This window comes from Salvia hispanica, chromosome 6, assembly GCF_029641045.1.
Source record: "Salvia hispanica isolate PSC_SH4W2 chromosome 6, Shi_PSC_v1, whole genome shotgun sequence".
Classification (NCBI taxonomy): domain Eukaryota; kingdom Viridiplantae; phylum Streptophyta; class Magnoliopsida; order Lamiales; family Lamiaceae; genus Salvia; species Salvia hispanica.
In genome coordinates this window covers 4,666,893-4,688,918 of record NC_142697.1, presented here as the reverse complement: position 1 = coordinate 4,688,918, position 22,026 = coordinate 4,666,893, and the positions used below count along the sequence as shown (strand labels likewise).

At 39.1% G+C, this 22,026-nt stretch overlaps 1 protein-coding gene across 1 annotated transcript; it reads right to left on the bottom strand.

Moving 5' to 3' along the window:
- Positions 1–102: 102 nt before the first annotated feature.
- Positions 103–4,590, bottom strand: ALF4 (aberrant root formation protein). The gene is made up of 14 exons (XM_048107621.2): positions 4,435–4,590; positions 4,154–4,327; positions 3,945–4,094; positions 3,694–3,766; positions 3,241–3,416; positions 3,095–3,154; positions 2,839–2,989; positions 2,643–2,702; positions 2,296–2,564; positions 2,143–2,214; positions 1,502–1,579; positions 1,206–1,403; positions 845–896; positions 103–534 (listed from the first exon to the last, which is right to left on the bottom strand). Exons 1-14 carry the CDS (start codon positions 4,483–4,485, stop codon positions 329–331), a joined length of 1,770 nt encoding a protein of 589 aa, XP_047963578.1. The 5' UTR covers positions 4,486–4,590; the 3' UTR covers positions 103–328.
- Positions 4,591–22,026: the final 17,436 nt, after the last annotated feature.

Sequence of the window (22,026 nt, the reverse complement as noted above, 5' to 3'; positions counted from 1 at the left end):
AAGGTTAATCCATGAGTTTCAAGCTACACTAACATCCCTAATCTAGATCTTTGGAGCGTGCAAATTTGAACAGGATCTCATTATTTTCGATAGATCCGAACACAAGCCAAAAAAATCCAGTTTTGGATCTGTTACAGAACAGATTATAAAAGTTTGAATTTCAGCAAATAATGTACAACCAAGTCAAATGTTTTTGAAGCATTTTAAAAAAGCCAAACTAAACGCTATTCTTACAATATTAAAAGCAATGGATCTCACAATAAGATATGATTATAGTTAAAAGACAAACGTGCCATGCCTGGAATGAACAACTAACATCTGCCACAAGTTACAAATGTTTGAGCTTCTCTTCAACGAGTTCGATGCAACGGTAGAGAACCAACTCCACTGGGTTGAGTGCACACATAGAATCATCAGATTCTTTCATGCTTCGAGCCATGGTTCCACTCACCAATACACGTAACGGGAGAAGCCATTCCTTGTATACTTTCTGCAATTTCTCCTTGGCTAATATTCCACTACTGTTAGAATTTCCTGTATCACCGTCTCCATCACATCACAATGCAATATACAACACTTGGTTCGTGTATATAGGAACTTAGTTTTGGTGAGTCGTGTGAAATTCAAGATCAAAGGTCAAGACAATTTTCATTATTTTGAGGGAAATCTAATGATTAATTTCATATACATGTAGCATATAATCATGTAGTGGTTAGGTCTATATAATACCCTACATCGTCGACTTGTAAAAGGGAGGGTGATCACAGAAACTCCAAAACTGAAGCAACAAGCGCAGTATTACAAGATACGGAATTTCTATGATTCCAAAGACACTCGTGCTAACCTGTTGATTCAGTGATCAGTATAAATCTATAGAGATTGAGAGCTGACAAAACCTGCATCAATAGAAGGTAGATTAATTGCATTGCAACACAATTTACTCAGCATTAACTAGGATCATAGTCCCAAAAAAACTTATTAACATCTTTAAATGCCCCAAGAAAAATGGAATAACCAAAAAATGTCACCAAAAATGAAACACAGCATAATATTATAACCATGCAACACTAATGAAAATAAAATGTTTTAGAATTTATGACATTCCATTATTTTCAAAAGCAAATTTAAAAAGGCAGGCATGCGTAAGGGTCATGGTGGGGAGGGGCCGCTAAAAATTGATAAGCATAGAGAGGAGAGAGGTTAACTGCGTCACTGTCCTCGGGAAGGGATGGAGGTCCACCCTCTGGAGGCCTGAGAACCATTTCAACCAATTGTAGCACAGATGGGTTCCAAAGCGATGTGGATTGACTGACTTCGCTATTTGGGAGGGTATCCACTGATGCATTTCTTTTCACCAATTCCAATCGCATTTCCTCTCTCACACAATCTATAAGTATTCCAATCTGTAACCCAGAGGACCACATTCTCAACATTAAAATTGTCAATTCAACAGGCTTAGCAGTTTTTCATACTTTCAAAATGAGAGTACCTAAGAGCCTACCATAGAAGGAGAGTTGCTATTCTTGATCAAAGCCATTAAGACATCAAATCTCCAAGGAGTTGGGATGTCTGCAAGCATCTGCATATATAAACAATAAATCATGCCCATGAAAGTATTCAGTGGAAAATCTAGAAGACTTTGTTAATAGCTTCTGCGACAGAACAAGGAACACGATTAAGATAAAAGAAGTGATATGTTAGTGAAGGACAATTTATCACATAAGAACAGCAGTTATGCACCTAAATCCGGAAACACGATCTATAGACATTTGAAGTAACTCAAAGCTTCATAAGAACAAGTACATGAATTTTTATTGGAATGAAACTGCAAATTGCAAAAATTTCTGATGCACAATACAAGCAAAAAATACAAGAATTCTGTGATTACTATCATTTTAAGCTTGCTGGAAAGCCTGGAAGCAATAGAGGCTTTTCTTGCTTTAACAATAAAGATAATTAAGAGACTCATAAGATTTCTGAGTTTTTAAGCACTAGATAATGATAATGCCATTAAATGACTGTTTTTGAGAAATTTTCAGAAGCATGTTGACTGGGGGAGGGTGGATTAAAACTTAACAAACCATCTGATAATCTTCTCGTAGAGAAGAAGATACTCAAGATCTAAAGCACCAGAAATTTTACCTTCTTAAATGTTAGAAATGCTTTCTTTCTTAGTTCAGTCTCTGGAGTATACATGATAACCATTGTGACAACCTAATAATAACAAGTCAAATGAGTAAATGGTATAAACTTGAGAGTTTAGGAAAAGGAAATACTTATACAGTACCAACCTACCTGCAAGCTGGTATACATAGTTGGCATATGTAAGGAGTAGTCCACAAATTCATTGTTTGTATTCGACATGACGCCATCCATGATACATGCAATGAAGCTGATACCATCCCACTTCAATCCCCATGGCATATTGGCATATGAGAATAGGTACTTTAACATGCCTACTGCCTCCCATCTTCTAGTCCAGTTACCTTTGAGTTCCATTAAGACAGAGGTCATATCAGCTTTGGCAGCAAAAGCAATCTCACCATCCCCAAAGCCCCAAATCACTGGATCAGTCAGAGCAATTAGATCAATATCAGGTCTTGGCAACATCAACTAGAGAGAGATAGTTGGCAATTACTAACCAGCTAGTGCCGCTCCAAGCTTCACTTGAGAAAAGCAATCCACGCCAACTTCACTATAATCTGTAATTTTAGTTCAAAAAGGATCACAATTGTATGGCATCCACAACAAGGAGAGGTAAGTTTCTCCAATAGTTATATATGCAAACAACCTAGAGATGAATTATGATATACTCATATGAAGGCAATAATAAGTCACCTCCAATAACTAGTTTAGAGATCATATCAACTTCACATCCTGTTACCAGACCAATATAAGACAAATCACAATGGGGAAGGAAGTCAGACAATTGCAGCACCACGAGACGACATCTCAACTTGTCACTTGCCATTCCATGTGAAACAAGAGCCTACACATCAAGGATGATGCATTATTACATAGATGATGGCATCAAATCACTATGAGACAACTTAGTACAGCCAAAACTAGATTCACTTTCACAAAGATTGTCCACCATGATCTGCAAGACATATAGGCCTAACAAAGCGTTCAGTTTCCTGTTGTCCTCGCCTTCCTGCCATATGTGATAAAAATATCATTGCATAATCAGGTAAAGACACAAGATAAAGCAAATAATGCAGGATGGTTAGTGTTACCTACCAACTTTACACTGATTGTTCTTATAGAGCTGGCAATGCCAGTTGTTCTATTAAACAATTTCTCATAATCTGTATCTTCGTCATCGGACTTCAAGCACAAGGTTGTCAAAACATTAAGAATGATTGGAACTGCGTGTTTTACTTGTTCATAGAGCCGCCTCTGGATCAATACGATAACTGGAACCAGAAAAGCATGAATAACTATTCAGGATAGTTCAATGGGAGGTCCTTAGACTTATTTCGTACACACGGATATCAAGGATTTCAACTTTCAAGCATTAATTTTTGCTAGAAACATGACAAATCAGAATCTATTTTCGGGGCTCGGCATCAGAATATGTGTGTGATTAACCTTCCAGCATACAGACGAAAAACATGAATAAGATAAATGCAAAGGGTGGGTAAGTAGCCAACACTATCACCCCTAACCATGTATAGATAAATATAAATATACCTTTTGCGAGCCCCGTAAGAAGAGGTATGAAGCAATCAGGAAGCATGAATGGATCGCTTAGAGAAGATATTGCCTGTCATATTGCAAATATCATCTTTACTTTATTTGCAGGAACAAAAGCCAAATGCAAGTATTAAGCTGATAAGGAAATGTTGATTTTGCATATTCAGTAATGCACTGCTTGCTTGATATTTGAGAGGAAGATCAACAAATACATAAGTTAAAATTAATCAAAACCACACTTGTTATACCTCCAATAAAATCGAAAGCATCTCTCGTGGACTACATCTCTCTACGAACAAATCAACTACGCCTTCTGCGACCTCCAAACACCTATCAGATACACAAGCAAACCGCGCCACAGCCTTGGGCAACTCAAAAGCTAACGCATCGATGATCTCCTAAAAGAATAGTTCCATCTCAATCATCGAACATCAGTAACAACGAATTCGCGACATACCTGTCCAAGCGCAGGAGTGGCGACGTATTGATGAATTTGAGTGATAATTTCAACCGCCAACTCTTGCGAATACTGAGGCTCTTCTGCTATCAGCGACTCGGAGATTGCATTGAGGTTTTTTACGAGTTCTGCAATCGATTGCTCAGAAGTGGCGTAATCACCAGCTACGATCAGCTGCGCGCATCATGAGAGGAATTGCTCAGGAATTCGGGAGAATTGATGCGTAAGATATGAACAGAGACAAGTAGAAGCGTGGGGAAACATGATTAAGAGTCCATTACCTTGGCGCATGAAGCTAGGGTCTGATGGAGAGTGGTGAGCACAGAGTCCATCGGAGCTTTCAGTAATCAGTATCAGTCGGCGAAGTTATCAAGAGAGAGAGAATTGATTGGGCTAATCCCACACAAAATAGATCCAAGCGATAAGTTGGGCTTTGAGAATGGGCCACAGGACCATTATGGCTCAACAATATATCAAAGCTTACAACCGTCATTTCCTTCTTTTAGCAATTACTCCATACATTTATTCTTTTTGGATATCTCAATTAAGTTAATTATTTCCCTTTTCAACTAAAAACAAAATATTCACTCACTCTTACTTTATCTATCACCTACTTTAATCTTTTAATCTTTCATACTTTATTCATCTCTCATACTTTTTAACATAATTTCTTAATCTCCGTACCCAAAAGTTATGTCTCAACTTAGTTGAGACGGAGACAGTACAAGTTATTTATGATGAGACGGAGGGAATACTATAATATAACAGCGATATATTATTTACCTACGTAGTACTCCCTCCGTCCACCATTAGGAGTTCATTCCTTGGGGCACGAGTTTTAAGAAATTTAAGAAAAGTGGATAGAAAAAAGTTAGTGGAATACAAGTGAGAGTCCTATCTATGGACGGACTAATATGGAGTTAGCATACTGGCCACTAGTTACATGTCTTGTTACAACCAATTTTCTCAACTAAATTCATGATCTTAGAGCATTCACAGTAGGCCCAGTCCTCCCATATTCATCCCAAAAATACCTCCCGCCCACGGCCCTCTAATAGTTTTTTAATTCTTTTTAATTGATGGTATTTATAAATATATATTGTGATTAGTCGGTGGGTTCGGGAAATCGCTATGGTGATTCATTACATCTAGGGAGAAAGAGAGTTGTGCATAAAAATTAAATAAATTAAGATAAAATGGAACGGTGACGGCTCGGCGGCCACAATAGGCGTTGTCCCACACGACGGTCGGATGGTCGCTTATTGTGAATGGTCTTAATGTTGGATCACAATGCTTGAACAAAGAATTCACTACCTTGGAATTTGCAACTTTCAATTCACTTTCCTCTGATAATTCTTAGGCCTCAGAAATTACAAGTGGTCAAAATCTGGTTGAACAAATATGATTATACATTATACTATTCAAAAGAAAAAAGAAAGAAATATATGGATGGAAATTGAAAATTAATAGCTATGCGTATGCGTAGGTGTGTGTGGTGGCGGACGAGGGCGCGAAGGCGAGGAGCATGAGCAAGGCGAGGATGAGGATGGGCAGCAGCAGCAGCAGCGACGGCGGCGGCGGCAGCGGCGGCAGCACCACGGGCAGCACCAGCAACGACACCGTCAAGCACAGCAGCAGAAACATCGACTCCAATGTGAAGTATCGAAACATTCTCTTCCCATGCCCCAATCGCAATGGATAATTACTACTCAATTCATATTCATTCTTCACATCCGCATCCCCATTTCTCGATCTCCTCAGATGGAGATTCATCAATGCTGTTGATCTCGACCTAGGATGCTCCCAATTCATCACTCAATCTCCGATCTCTCCTTTTCTTCAATTTTAGCGATAGATCTCGTCTCTTCTCTTTCAATCAACACGAATCTCAGCTGAATTCTTCTCGTCTGCCCTTCAAAATTACAAAATTATTTACAGATTCACACACAAAACAGCACCAGTTGTTGAAAGAGGTTTGGAATGTGTACCTTTAACAAATTGTAATGCAGATTTCGCACTCCACAATTCTTCCGTTTATTTCTTCAAAACTCAATATTGAAACTGAGAACAGGAGTTTTTATTGCTGCTGGGAATATGGGTGTTCGATTAACAAGTTGAGCCTTGTGGCGGTATTTTTATTCCTTGTTTACCGGGAGGGGTGGGTGCAAATTGCTTTATTAGGTAGGAAGGAAGGGATTTGGGTGGATCATGTGGTTGTGTTTGTTGCCTTAATTAAAAACTTTGGAGAGAGATACATGTATGCATGATTAATTATTAACTAGTATTTGAATATATTGAATTTACATGATTGAAAAAAGAGCCCCATTTGCCCATTTGTGTGCATGAGAGAAAACCATGGGCAGACAAGGGGGGTTTGGGGGTGGATTCAGTGTATGGGGGCTGTTGACAAGCAAATATTTTGATGGATTGTTCAATCTAATCTAATGAATTTGAATTCCATGGCCATCTCTAGGTTCTTCTCCCCTAGTCCCTTCATCCCATCACTATCTCTCTTTCTATTTAGGGTACTTAAGTGTCTTTGATGGAGTATATAAAAAAGGATTAATAGTCTTTTAAATTATAAAATTTAATTTAATTTCTGGTCTAACGCATGAAGTTTAATTTTCCTTTTTTTTTCTTGTTTCTTTTTCTATTTTAATGAAAAAAATATTATTTTGAACAACATTAAAAAAATGTTTTGTATATAAAATAGAACAATTGAGAAAAAATTGAAACTGGGTGATTTTATATTTCAATTTCAAATTTCATGAGATAAATAAGACCAGATTTTGACTAAATTTTAAGATTTAATAGCTATTAACTCTAAAAAAAGTAAAATTTTATTAGTTTATTCAATATATGAACATAGAAAGTTAACAATATATAATTTCTCAGCTTAAGTATCAAATGGATCGTTGTTTTGTGGAAAGAAATTCAAGTAGTAATTATTTTATATGTCAGAAATACATTGCCAATATATATGTACATACATATATCATATTAACAGTTCAATGTAAATGAAAGATCTTAACTAAAAATGCATGGTTACAAACTTACTATTTTCCATTACTAACTCAGTTTCATTTACAGCAACACATTTTTATTTTAAAAATGTTACATTCAAAGTTACACAATTCTAAAAATAAATAATTTCACTATTTATTATTTGTTCTCTCTGCACAAAAATAATTGAGTACTAGTATTATATAAAATCATGTGCCTAAAAAGAAATACTCCTAATATACTTTAACGAGACTAGGATTATTAAATTTGGAATTTTCACTTTACTGTGTTTTTCCTCAAGTCTGGAAATTCGGCTGTTTCCTCTTTTTTTTACAAAAGAGATTGAATTTTCTTTCTTTTCAATTTTTAAAATTTTGAAGTCAATAAAAATTGCATGCCATGGACGTACCTACTCATCGTTGCCAACACGAAATTCTGATTAGGATTAATAGGAAAAAGAAGTTGAGAAATGTAACTGTTGATATTTTTCACTTAAATTGCTTGAAAATGATTTTAAATGAATTAACGATGAGTCGACCTCAAGTAAGTTTCGTTTTCACGTTTTTATTGCTTCTTGGTGTGAACTCAAACTCAAGATATTGTGCCAAACAAAGTAATTATCTTTCATTAAAATTAATTTTTTTTTTGCCATTCCGAGCATTGGAGCTCAAATAAGTTGATAACGTTAACATCTAGCCACATATCGAGCATTGGAGCTCAAATAAGTTGATAGTGTTTATTTTTAGTGATTTGCTAACATCTAAAGTTTCTTGGGCTACGCTTGGGATTGGGAAATGAAATTCGGGCAATGGAATTGGAGACTTAACCAATTCTAGTATTTGGTATCACAAATGAAAATATAGAATTGGAATGGAATTCTAATTCCAAATTTCCTAATCACACAATTTCAATTCTACATATTAAACCAAAAAAATGTGATTCCACAACTTTCAAATCCTAGGTCAGAAGAGAAAAACACGGATCCTATATACTCCCTCCGTCCCCTATTAAGAGTCACTCTTTGACCGGGCACGGATTTTAAGAAATATAAAGAAAAGTTGGTTGAAAAAGTTAGTGGAATGTGAGACCCATTTTTTATATTGGTTTTATAATAAAATGTGAGTGAATTGAGTTAGTGGAATGTGGGACCTACTTACTATTTATGGTAAAAATGAAGTGTGACTCTTAATTGGGGACGAACCGAAATGGAAAAGTGTGACTCTTAATGGGGGACGGAGGGAGTATATGTGAATCAGAAGAAAAAGTGGGTCACTATATCATATCGTCTTTCTCCCCCCTCTCCCATATCTCTTCCCGACGACGTTGTGCCCTAATTTGGGAGCAAACTTCTTCTAGCAGTGGAATTGTAGTTTCAAATTTTAATTATGTAATTTTCTTATTTAAATTACAAGTGTTTCTTTATTATTTGTGTTTTTAGTTATGTAACTTTAGTTATTTAATGTAATTATTTGTTCTTTTATCCTTAAAATCTTAATTTAAATAAAAATAATAAATGTAAAACTATTAAATTCATTTTAGTACACATAGATATAGAAAATGTATAAATATTCAGGCAACTATGTACATATCTCTAATATTGTATTTCGAGATTAAATCTGTATTGTGTTTGGTTTCTAAGATTGAATCTGACAACTCAATCCTAGATGGATAGTCATGTGATAATTTGTCATAGCCACCCCATTCAATTAAAATATTCTAAGAACTAAATCATAGACTACATTTCATTATTATTATGTCTAACAATATGAACAATCACAAAAAGTATGAGTTTCTATATCAAATTAGTCTTATTTTTTCCTATTGAGGTGTCCATAAAAAATTTTGATCTCTATCTATGTTTAGAAGAAATTTTTTCTCTAATGAAGTAGACCTCACTTTCTACTAATTATACATCAATCGACTTTTCTTTTTATCTCTCTTACTTTACTAATTTTACATTAAAATTGATATTATCACTACTAAAACTAATTCTTTGTGAATGAACGTATTATTTTTTTAAGAAAAAGAAGCTATAATAAATCATCACGTTGGTGCCCACAATAGAGATCTAAACTAACGATCACATTCCATTTAGGCTCATAGTCGTGAGACACGACCATAAGACATTGTCATGGCTCACGTTGACAGCCCAAAATGGCACCAACAACCTTCTTATATAGTGGTCTTAACAATAAATTTGTTATTCCCTTCGTCCCATTCAACATAATTATCTTCTTTTTTTTTTCCTTTTTTTGGTATCAATTAAGATTGACCATTTCATTTCTACTTATAGAATAAACCCCCTTCTTTCATTTTTTTTTATTAAAATATTTAATAATCTTTTTCTCTCTGTCTCATCCTACTCAATAACTCTCCACCTAATATTTTGTGCCACTAAATGTGACTATTGTGAATAGGGCCGAGGGATATGATTTTTCTAGTTTTGTTAGAGATCTCCAGTGGAGAGGTAAATAGAATAGTATATTAATATAACTATCATATTTACTTTTTTTTTATGAAAAAATATTCTCTAAGGGGAGAGGTATTTTAGAAGATATTATACATTTTTGTATTTTGAAGAGGTATTTTTACCTCCCCATCAATGGAGAGGTAAAATCTTATAAATACCGTATTTGCATTCTTTCCATGTAAAACCTTCTTTAAGGGGAAAGATATTTAAGAAGGTATCACACATTATATTTTATAATGTATTTTTTTACTATTATTTTATTTTTTTTAAAATAATTTATCTTTCTATATACCTTTTCCCTTTAGAATGTGTTACTTTTTAGAGTGAACTTCAAAAATGGTCCCTGGACTATGGGTTTATATCGAAAATGGTCCTTGGACTTGAAAAATATCACCAGTAGTCCCTGGACTAAGGGTTAATATAAAAAACGGTCATTTTGCATTGTTTCAAGACGAAAATGCCCTTTTGAGGAGTTTTGGGGGTTTTGGGCAATTGAGTCTTTTTACACTTTTAATATTTTAAATCTGATATTATTTCAGTTATGTACTAAATCTAATATTATTTCAAAATTATCATTCTTCTTCCCTTATGTCATCCTTCACTTTGTTTCTTTATTTCAATATTAGATATAATTTATAAAATAAAATTTTAAATTTTGATTTTTAAATATCAATAAAATTTTTTAATTAAAACTATTAATTCATGGACACTATAAATATTGATTAAAACTATTAATTTTTGTTCTTTAATACTCCCTCCGTCCCGGATAATTCGTCCCACTTTGACCGGACACGGGTTTTAAGAAATCTAATGGAAAGTTAGTTGAAAAAATTGGTGGGATGTGGGTCCTACTTTTAAAGTATTAGTTTTATAATAAAATGTGAGTAGGAATGAGTTAGTGGAATATGAGGTCCACTACCAAAAATGGTAAAAGTGAAGTGGGACAAATTATGTGGGACGGACCAAAATGGAATACTGGGACGAATTATCTGGGACGGAGGGAGTATAATATTCAGCTGAATTGAATAAGTAAAAAAAATAATATTAATCATGATGGGAAAATAAGAGCTATTCTATTTAGCCTTCGTTCGGTTGTTATAATTGCTTGTGATTGAATATTATGAAGTTGACTAAAAATTTTATATAGGAGTATTTTTGTTGAAATTTTCTAGTCATTTTGATTGTTTTCAAATTAATAAACGAAAATTATATTAGTCTTACATTAGATGCATATTTATTTCAAAATAAATCGTGTTATATGATCTATTTATGATTAAAGCTATTAAATATTGATTTAAACTAAGACGTTGTCGTATCTTATTGATTAAATATTAGACACTATCAAATATTGATTATGACTATTAATTTTTGTTATTTATTAATTTTTATAATTAAACAAATTTATTGATATTTAAAAACTAAAATTTAAAATTTAATTTTGTAAAATTAAATCTAATATTGAAATAAAGAAACAAAGTGAAGGATGACAAAATGGAAGAAGGATGATAATTTTGAAATAATATCAGATTTAGTACATAACTGAAATAATATCATATTTCAAATGTTAAAAGTGTAAAAAGACCAAATTGCCCAAACCCCCCAAAACCCCTCAAAAGGGCATTTTTGTCTCGTAACAGTACAAAAGGGTCGTTTTTGATATTAACCCTTAGTCCAAGGACTACTGGTGATATTTTTAAAGTCCAGGGACCATTTTCGAGATAAACCCATAGTTCAGGGACCATTTTTGTAATACCCGCACCCTTATTTCCTTCCTTTCGTTTTGTTATTGTCGAACTAAAGATGTAAGTTCTCTTTTCACGAAGAGTTATTGGAACTCGAGCCCTTGTTATGAGATTTAATTCTTTTTAGTTGCAAGTAAAAGCTAAAGTAATCAAATGAACTAAACAGTTGGAATTTTCATTGTAAAATATCACGAATTTTCGAATAGAAATTTCGAAATGCAATTAACGAGCAACTAATGTTCAAATACTACAATACTTAGAACAAGGCTTAATTAATGACAACTAAGAAACAAAAAAAAAAAGATGAAATATGCATGGAACAAATGGCAACGGGTCTCTTCTTCCGGGCCGGAAGTCGCAGCCCTCTCCGATCAGCCCGTTGGGCCGAGGCATCAAGCCCGTCTCGGACAGCAGCTTGGCAGCCCAAGTCCCCTCCCAACCTGCAATGTAGGGACCATCTTAAATTGCTAAGAAACAAAAGGAAATAAGGGAGGCTACTAATTGAAGAAAATGGACAACATCTCTTTAGTGGAGAGACCAAAGACTTACCCAAAAGGGGGCAAGTCCAGCCTGCAAATCCTCCACCCTAATGCAGCACCTGTTTCTCACCAGCCACAAGCAAACAATGAGAGTTAATAGCCAAGTACTAAGTACTCAAATAGAGCCAATTCTCAAGTATATCTTGCTGCAGAAACATAGTCAAAAGGGGATCTCTACAAGAAGGGAACAAGGTAGTATAACAGTCAAATTAATTCCCCATAGTACACCAAAGCTCAGCCTATAAAGACCTCTCCACACCACATACCAACTCCTTTCACACACACTTCAAAATTTCAGCAAAAACAGAGAGTTAGAGGGTGGAGCAAGTAGTGAACAGCCGCAAAGTCAGCCACTCCTTCGTTTTCCAGAGTTAATACACCTCCATTTTCTTTTTCTCCCAATCAATTTTCATGTCATCATATAGAGACACCACAACTTAAGAATCACAATCAATATAACACAAGCACACCCTCTGCCCTTGTTTAGAACATCATGCTAGCTCAAGAACACAGAATTATAGCTATAGAAATCTCATAACAGTAGTAGCATTGTTAGAGCTTTAACACATAAATGGAACAAGAGTACAATAGGCTGCCTTTATGCTCAAAATCAGTAGCACGCATATGTAGAATTTCGTTTCAGGGAGCTAATGTCCCTCCAAAATCAACTCATTTAAGCACAATCAAATCGAACACCCCCCCTCCCCCGGCTGTTAATTGAAAAAAAAAATACAGAGAAGAACATAACTTGGAGTAGAGAACTTATCTTCGGGGTGAGTCGGGGCTGTTCGGAGTTGTTTCGGGGACTATCGTGGCGGTTCGAGAGAGACTCGGCGAAGGACGGTGGCTGCCGGTTTCGTATGGGCAGCAGGGGCTGACCACGTGACGAAGGCAGCAACCGTGGCTGGAACTCCACGGCGAGCCTAAGCTCCTGAGGTGAAGACGGCAGCGGCGAATCGCCGGAGAAGAGGGGGGAAGGCGGAGATGGCTGGAGCGGCGCAGCAGGCGGTAGCCCTGCTCGTCGGGCAGCCGAGGACTTCTCCGAACTCGACGGAGAGAGAGAGAGACGGGAGTTCCCACCGACGGAGCTCCAAATTTTCGCCGAGGATGAGAGTGACGAATGGCGACGGAGCACCGGCGATTGAAGGAGGCAACGCTGAATTCGCCGGGGAAAAGAGAGCGGAGCCATTTGCGCAGAGAGAGAGAGAGAGGCGATGCCTCCTCTCCTTCTCCGACGGTGCAACATCAGCAGGGCAGCGACGCGGGATGCCGAGGGAAAACGCCGGCGGCGCTTCGGCAACCCGGGTGGAGCGGCGCCTTCACCGAGAGGAAGGAGGGGGATGAGTCTAGGGATTTTTCCCCCAAATCGATTTCTGTGAGAGCCGATGGAAGTGAGAAGAAGTTTGGGCCTCTTTTGTTTTATTGTTTAGGGCCTCTTCTTATTTACTTTGTTGGGCCTCTCTAATTAAAGAAATATGGACTAAGGAAATACTTTAGAAATGGGCTGCCTTGTTATAGAATTTAATTATGGAGTTTGGGCCACCAACTCAAATTAAAGTATGGACTAGGAATTTAATTAAATCATGAGCCCACCTATGTTGCTCAATCAAATAATTGAGGTTAAGTAATGGTCCGCCAATTAATTCTACGATGATAAATTTAATTCCCGGACTTTAGTATTAGCGCTCGAATAATTTATGGTACGAAATGATGAATAGACCTCGAGTCTATTTTAGTGCTTGAATAAAATATATAGGAGGTAACGCTCTTTCGTTAAACGAATAATTGATAGACCTCCACACCAAACTAAACCGCAAGATTTATTTAGTGCTCAAGGACTACTTATGAATTAAGAAAAAGGAATAAAATGATCACGCACTTAGGATGCATTCATGTTTAAGCTTAATGGATATCTCAAAATCTAATTAAGTATCATTTTATTTCCTAAAGGGACGTCGTCACGCGTCGTCTAAGGCCAAGTTAAAGAACTTACGGATAGAGATTTTGCTTTGAGGTGGGCATTCTTTCAAAACGTGATTTCAGTATGAAAATGTGAATCTTTGCTCAAGTATGTTGTCATGCCATGTTTTGTTTTATGATTACCTATCTGCTTGGCTATGCCAATTTAAGTTAAATCGAATTCGGGTCCCAGTAGGGCCGCAAACCCTACTCGGACTAGTGTACACATGAGGGGACCGTGAGCTAACAAAGGAGTTGGCCGGTCCAGTGACCGTCGTGGAATGTGGCCACATTCCCGGTTCACATCAGTTTCAGATATGGTATATCTATGTTACGTGATTGTGCAATCAAATCTTAATGAAAAGAAAAGTATTTAGTGACTCGGGTCTTTTAAGTAAAACCCCGTGATCACTCAACTGTGGCATTGACAAAATAAAGATAGAACTGTTTTTGGCAATGTGCTCACTGAGTATATCAAATACTCAGCCCTGCATGTTATTTTCAAATGTGCAGGTTGAACGTGGACGAGCAGGCGAAGGTGTTGGGAACGATCCTTAAATAAGTAGATAGGTAGCCCAAGGTAGTATGTCTCCATACATACTACTTTGTCTTGGACTTTTCCGCTGCATTAGGATTTTGTACTAGGAATTTATGAACCTAGACCGCACTCTGACTTTATTTTGGCCTTGATTCACATTCGCCTATGAGACTAATGTCCTATGTTCGACTTATTAGTTATGTTTATCCCATTATATTGTTTCTAAAGTGTTATTTAGTCACGTATAGATGCAATCACTACCACTAGGGGGTATGTGGTCGTGACAGAGTGGTATCAGAGCACCGTTCTTTCGCTCTGGACCCAAGAACCTTCTTTCAAGCCTTAGTCTAGAATGATAGTACTAGACTAGAATATGACTAAAATGGAAAGTTTAAAAGGGACCCAACACCTCGCCTCGTGACGTTCAACCGCAGCAAAGGAGGTAAATACCTATGTTCTTAAAATTTTCTAAAGGAAATTTTTTTTTTCATTCATGCAAAAACTACGCAACTTTTTTTTTTCAAGGAAATGTATCTTTCATGAAACTTTATGAGTTGCTTTTGACATTAAGTGTAATGTGCTATGCGTGATCAACTATGTGATCTTTGAGCTTATGGTGATGGAGTTAATAACTCATAGCTGGGACTATGCATGCGAATCTAGAGCGCCTAAGAAAGTATATTAGGCTAGAATACTTATGAACAAGTAGTTGTGAATGACAACTCTTTCACCGCCCCCAAGAGCGATGAAATCTATGGGGACATGCAAGTTAGGGCGAACCCCTCACTTTTATTCAAGTATGTAATATTAGACGCGAACTACGACATACTATATTACGGCCTTTACGTTTTAACGTGAACACGTCCAAATTTTGAGGACCCACGCGTCACTCAAAGCCAAATATTCATATGATCTACCTTCCACTTGGAAACCCTACTGATTTCTCGATATGACGACTAGTACTATATCTTCCACTTTATGCATATTACTTTTATACCTTATATACTCCCTTTACACGATATTGAGAGCCTATCCTTCGTGCAGATGGCACGACAGCGCTATACCCACCGTAGGCCGCTCCGAGCCGGTGCGGATTCCGAGGCAGTCGTTCGCTACTTCCGGTCCTACCGTCGCTGCCATGGGGATACGCTGGCGGAGTTTGTGGCCCACTATGCGAAGTTATGGGATGAGGCCAATCGTCATGGGGTGAAGGCCTACGAGGGCATCATGAGGCTCGTTGATTTGTTTCCCGAGGAGTGGCGGAGTTGGATGATGGCCACCGCCGAGTTGTACACTTCGTCCCCGCCTCCCACGTATGAGTCTATCAGAGATATGCCCGGTTTTCTGAGCGCAGTCTCAGCGGGGTGCTTCCACTTCGGTGATGGGCCCCCACCGGAGACGCAGGCACCCGGGAGTGAGAGATTTCGCAGATTGCCACCCTTGGCCCTCATGCGGGGTGCGGACGGGGTATTCGAGGAGGGACAGTCATCTCGGGCTCCCGCACGCAAGAGGAGCCGAGTAGAGATCACTCCCGACTCGACTGATGAGACCGAGTCTATGGGGAGCAGTATGAGAGATAAGTATGATGACAAGGACCCAGAGGAGGAGAGTTCAGACGAGGATGAGATCAGTGGAGTTCGTTCCCCCACCACCGGTCGGACCTCCACCAGAGATACCTCCACCTCCAGTAGAGCCCCACCCTGAGGTCCTACAGCAGCCTCTCCACCCCGCGGACCTGGCCTTCTACCGGGGATTGTATCTTTATGCCACACACATCGACAGGGACTTTGTCTCGAAGCCCCACATCCCTGTCGCACCAGTGGCAGCCCCAGAGCCACCAGAGCCCGTTGTAGTGCCAGAGTACCCCGAGGAGCTACTGTCTCCGATCGAGGCGCTCCATCAGGGGACTAGTCATAGCGACCCGGTGTGGATCAGCAGTGACTCTGAGTAGGATTGATCTGACGGGCCTCAGACGAGTTCGTTGTAGTAGCTTAGCATCATGTTTTCTTATCCCATGTATCGAACGTTGTAGGAGCTTTCTTATTTCCCTTTTGCCCTCACATGTATCAGATATTAAGTCCTCTCTAGAGGCAATTTTTTTTTCCCTTGACTTATGACATGTGATGTTTCTTGGCTATGTTATTCGATATTTGTTATTTTGCTCCTTATGTTCAAGAGAATGGTGCATTTAATGAATCTAATGCGTACGATCATGACATTCGATGAGTATAAATCCATGTTAACCTTGTTATCCTTAGAACAGAATGCCACCAAGGAGACGTGCCGGACGGCCAAGAAGGAATGGCGAGGTGTGAAGAGTTGATTTTCTTGCTTGCTGTATCCTATCAATTTCTAATTACACACTTCCTAGATCCAGTAAATCAACTAGATCACAAGGTCTAGAGACTCACAAGACTGGAAGTCTGGTCGTTGGTACGCAAGCAAACCTTCAAAACCCTCAACCACAGATACTAAACTAGCACAGGGAAGTAGGGATCGATCCCACAGAGATGGACTCGTAAAATACATGCGTAGAGAATTGGAAACTATTTTTGGGTTGGCTGCTGCCACGCATATTTTGGGTTGAGGAATTTAACTAAGTGAATTTGGAAATAAAGTATGCTATGCTAACTGCTAGATCTAGGCAAAAAATGAATTATGTATAAGAACTAAATCAAATCAACTACTAGATCTGGGACTTCTACGAACATCTCTAGACCAAGGAGATTAAAACAAGTGGGGACCAAACTCTGAAAAAGGTAAGTACGGACAGAATCGAATCTGCAGCCTAACTAACTAAAGCATCAACTGAAAATGACTTCATCTTCTTCAACGAACACAAATAAATGCAGAGATCGAGAAAAACAAACTCAGATGTAGATTGGAAACATAATTTTAACGGTAAACGAAACAACGACGGAAATCACACTACTAGACGAAGCAAACCAAGCAGAACAAAATCCCCATAATCTCATGCACAAATTTCACCTCCCCTGTTCAGATCCACACTTCGGATGCTAAATCCACTCCGGATCCAAGCATCAGAACAAAAATCCAACCGAACACAACTTCAATACCACGATTCTCGAATCTCCTAAAATATTCAGCAACAAATTCAAGAGAACATCTCAAATAAACAAACCAAAATAGCAAGCATCATAATAATCAACACGAAATCTAACTTCATCAAAGCAAATCAAATGTAAATAGAACGGATAAACTGATTCAGCAACAAAACAACAAGCTCGACTTCCAAACGTGAAGTTCGAGACTGAACTGAGTACCAAACAGAAATTTTAAAAGAACAATTGTTTCTTCGCCCTCAAGGGACGGTGATGCACTGATACGAGACTCCTGAAAACGAAAACCACCCCAAATTTCCCATATCCCTAGTGTGTGTGCTGAGAGCGTGACTGTGTGTGGAGTGTAACCGATCTGCCATTCTTGTTGCGCACTCCTTTATTTATAAGCTTCGAGGTGGGGCCCAGCGAGGTATTGATTGACTTGATTGCCCTCAGCTTTTGGCTTCCTTCCTCTAGCTTTTCCTCGTGATTCCGTTCCTGCTCCTCGCTAGATATCCTCCTCCAGCATCTCCTGGATCTAGCGCTACACACACACCTGGCTTAACAAAACTTGTTAGATCCAGCAGAAATGTGATGTTTTTCACTACATAACCAATGCATGAAATTAGCCTTATCAAACTGCTCACACTTAAACCATACTTGTCCTCAAGTATAAAGACAAGAAGAAAAGAAGAATAAGGCGAATTTCAAGCATGGTTATCCCCTTGACCGACTCTACAGACTCTAGACAAAACTACTACACTTAGACACTAAAACAAAGAATACATAATCACATAAGATGAAAACACATAAACACATATGCATGAACTGGTTTCAACTTTTAGACAACCGTCCCCACAAGATTAAGGTCAATCCAACAGGCTGCACTCCTCCAAATAGGCCCTTTTCTCCCCTCTACCTAGCCAATCTGTCAGCTCGTCAAGATAGCCTTTTACTTCCCCAATTGTTAGATTCACTCGATCACTCATTCCTCACCAGGGATGTTAGGACCGATTCTCTCTTAAGTTATTGCCAACCACTGAAACCTCGGGTTATGAGAATTCCTCCTTCTATCCTCCGTCACTATCCCCCTTTTTTTTCTTTTTTTTTTTTTTCTTTCTGGACTTCGTCCAGCTTATACCTCCTTGATTTCCTGGACTTCGTCCAGCTTATACCTCCTTGATTTCCTGGACTTCGTCCAGCTTATACCTCCTTGATTTTTTTCTCTCTTTTTATTTCCTCCTCTGGACTTCGTCCAGCTTATACCTCCAGATTTTATGATTATATATTTTCTCCTTTCCCCCTTTTTTATTTATATTTTTTTTTTTTTTTTCTTCTCTTTTCCTTCAGCATTCAGTGGCAGACTTTTGACATATGTTAGCTCTAAGTGTTATCACAGGCTTATAACTCACCTCTAGAGTAGGGCTTCACAACTGAGCAAGTAAAGGCATTTACTATCGTTCTCGCTTCATTCAGATTGGTTCGGCTTACTAAAGAATCAGGCTTCTAAGTTGGAATACCTCCTATTTTCAATTGCTCTCCCTAAGGGAATCTGCCGTATTATATCCACTAGTTCATGCGACACACCCCTAGACCTACGACTCCTCAAAGCATAATAACACTGCATTGATTCCTCTCCCCCTCCCACTTCACTCAAGCTTGTCCTCAAGCCATCGTCGTGAAGGGGGGAAAACAGAGAATTCAATGCAGAATTAAACAACAATTCTAAAAAAAAACAACTTCTCACACTTAGACCGAGCAACGGGCTAAGTGGGAGAAGAACAAACCAACAGAAAACACAGAACTTCTCACACTTAGACCAAGGATTGGGCTAAGTGGGAGAAGGTAGCATAAAACACAGCAAAAACATGAAAATAAGACACAGAAAAGAAAAAAAAACACAAAAACTAAAATTTACTTGGTCTGGGGAAATTGTTCATTTCTGGGGCTGGCTCCCGCGAGAGCCAGACGGTGGTGGAACACTGGGGCGGTTTGTTTTCACTTTCTTCTTCGCTGGTTGCTCCAGCTCTTCCTTTCCTTCTGCAGCTTGATCGAGTCCTGGTTTCCTCATTAGCATTTTCGTCCTCGGTGGATTTGGAACTTTCTCGGGAATAGTCGGGGTGGTCAACTGCTGGAATGGCTTGATCGAGGGACTGCTGTGGATGATCTTCTGTGCCTCGCCACTTGACCCAGGAGTCGACTTCGACTGGGTCAAGGGAAGCGTCTGATGCAGCCATTTCAACATCCGCGTAGATATCTCCACAGCTTCCGCCACTCTTTCACTTTGTTTGGCACATTTCGTGGCCAAATCTGCTACGTTGCTGCTCAGAACTTTTACTTCTTCCCGACTCCCATTGAGTTCCTTCCGTATTCCCCCGAGTTCCTTCATCATCTCCTTTTTCATCAGTTGCATTTCCTTTTTCATGTCCTGCACCTCCTTCCTAAGCTCTTCCACCTCTTCACTTGGCATGGCCTCCTCAGCTTCCTCCGGCTCCGCCTTCGCTTTATCTCCCAGCGAATAGAAGTAAGTCTTGTTGCCTTGAGTTTGCAACAAGCCCTTGTTGAAGAAGTAGTCTACGCTGAAAACCTCTGGGCGGTCGCACATCACGACCTCGGGAGCAAGCTCGGCGATCTTCACCTCAATGTTTCGTTGCAGGCATGACATCAGCGACCGTACTCCTCCATAATTGTCGGCATTTTGAATTTCAAATTATAACTTCCCTCCTCAACTGCTCCTTCATGCACTCTTCCTCTAATTGATTCCCTTGACCGCGACCTAAAAAAATATGAAGACCCCAGACTCCTGGGTCAAGGTTAAAGTACGAGACATAAATCCCCTTTGAGTTTGGGTCTTCGAAAATATTTTTGGAAATTTTTGAATTTTTATTTTGTTTGGATTTTCTTTGTCTTCTAAAGCAATTAAACTATGTACAATTACCTTTGAATATTCTCGAATCCCCTGGATCAGTGTGTAAAAACATAACATTTCCCTTGACCCAGGAGTTCATCGAGAATATTCCTTTGTCTGGCTAAGTGATAACTGAGAGCGCACGTAGTGGTATTTCCTCCACTACGCATAGCTCAGAATTATCCCTATAGACTTTCAATCGATGGCCATTAACAAGAAAAGGGACCGAGTTAGGAGCACTTCCCTGGATTTCCACTGCTCCGTGTGCGCGGAGGCCAACGATGGTATATGGACCTACCCACTTTGACTTCAACTTCCCTGGCATTAGCTTGAGTCTGGACTGAAATAGAAGTACTTTCTGCCCCACCTGAAGTTCCTTGACCCGGAGGTTCTTGTCATGCCAGAGCTTCGTTCTTTCCTTGTACCACATTGCTGAATCGAATGCCTCTAGCCGTAGTTCCTCCAGCTCCTGTAATTGCAGCTTCCTTTCTTCTTCACATGCCACAGACTTCATATTCATTTCCTTAATGGCCCAGTATGCCTTGTGCTCCACTTCCACGGGTAAGTGACACATTTTCCCAAACACCAACCTATAAGGTGACATCCCGATTGGTGTCTTGTAAGCAGTTCTATACGCCCACAAAGCATCGTCAAGGCGTTTACTCCAATCCTTCCTTGTGGTGTTAACTGATTTTTCCAAAATACTCTTTATCTCCCTATTAGAGACTTCAGCTTGCCCATTCGATTGGGGGTGATATGGTGTAGACAATCTATGATGCACGCCGTATTTCCTCATGAGCGCTTCTATAGTGCGGTTGCAGAAGTGTGTTCCTTGATCTGAGATAATCGCTCTAGGAACTCCATATCTGCTGAAAATGTTTGACTTCAGAAACTTGGCCACCTCTTTAGACTCACAAGTGGGCGTAGCCTTCGCCTCTATCCATTTGGAAACGTAGTCTACAGCGACCAATATGTAAGCATTTCCGTACGACGACGGAAATGGGCCCATAAAATCCATCCCCCAAACATCGAAAATTTCGCAGATCACTATGGGCACTTGGGGCATCTCATCTCGTCTCGAGATTCCCCCTGTCTGTTGACACCTTTCGCAGCATTGACAGTATTCAAAGGCATCCTTGTTCAATGTAGGCCAGTAGAATCCACTGTCTAGAACTTTCCTTGCGGTTCTCCTTGGTCCGAAATGCCCTCCACACGCCAAGGAGTGACAATGATGGAGTACATCTCTTTGTTCCCATTCAGGAATGCAACGTCGAATTATCTGATCTGCACACATCTTCCAAAGATAAGGATCATCCCAGAAGTAATATTTGGCTTCGCTTTTAAGCTTCATCTTCTGGGCCCGGGAGGCTTCCTCTGAACTTGGCACCTCTCCCGTGACCAAGTAATTTGCCAGGTCTGCGTACCATGGTTCTGCGTTACGTACGCGCTTTCCTCGATCAGATTCTCCTGGACCGGTTAAAACTAAGACAGATTCCCAGCTTATCGGTCTAGGTGGTTCGTCCATATAGTACAAATGCTCTTCGGGAAAAACATCGGGAATAGCCTCGTCCGTATCTCCTTGATGAATTCTACTCAAGTGGTCAGCCACTCGATTCTCTGTTCCTCTTTTGTCTCTTACTTCCCAATCAAAC

Coding starts and splice junctions, on each gene's coding strand:
- ALF4 (XM_048107621.2), bottom strand. CDS start 4,485: ATGGACTCTGTGCTCACCACTCTCCATCAGACCCTAGCTTCATGCGCC. Junction 3,417..3,693: donor TCTTACGGGGCTCGCAAAAG/GTATATTTATAT, acceptor TTCTGGTTCCAG/TTATCGTATTGATCCAGAGG. Junction 2,215..2,295: donor CTATGTATACCAGCTTGCAG/GTAGGTTGGTAC, acceptor TGTTATTATTAG/GTTGTCACAATGGTTATCAT.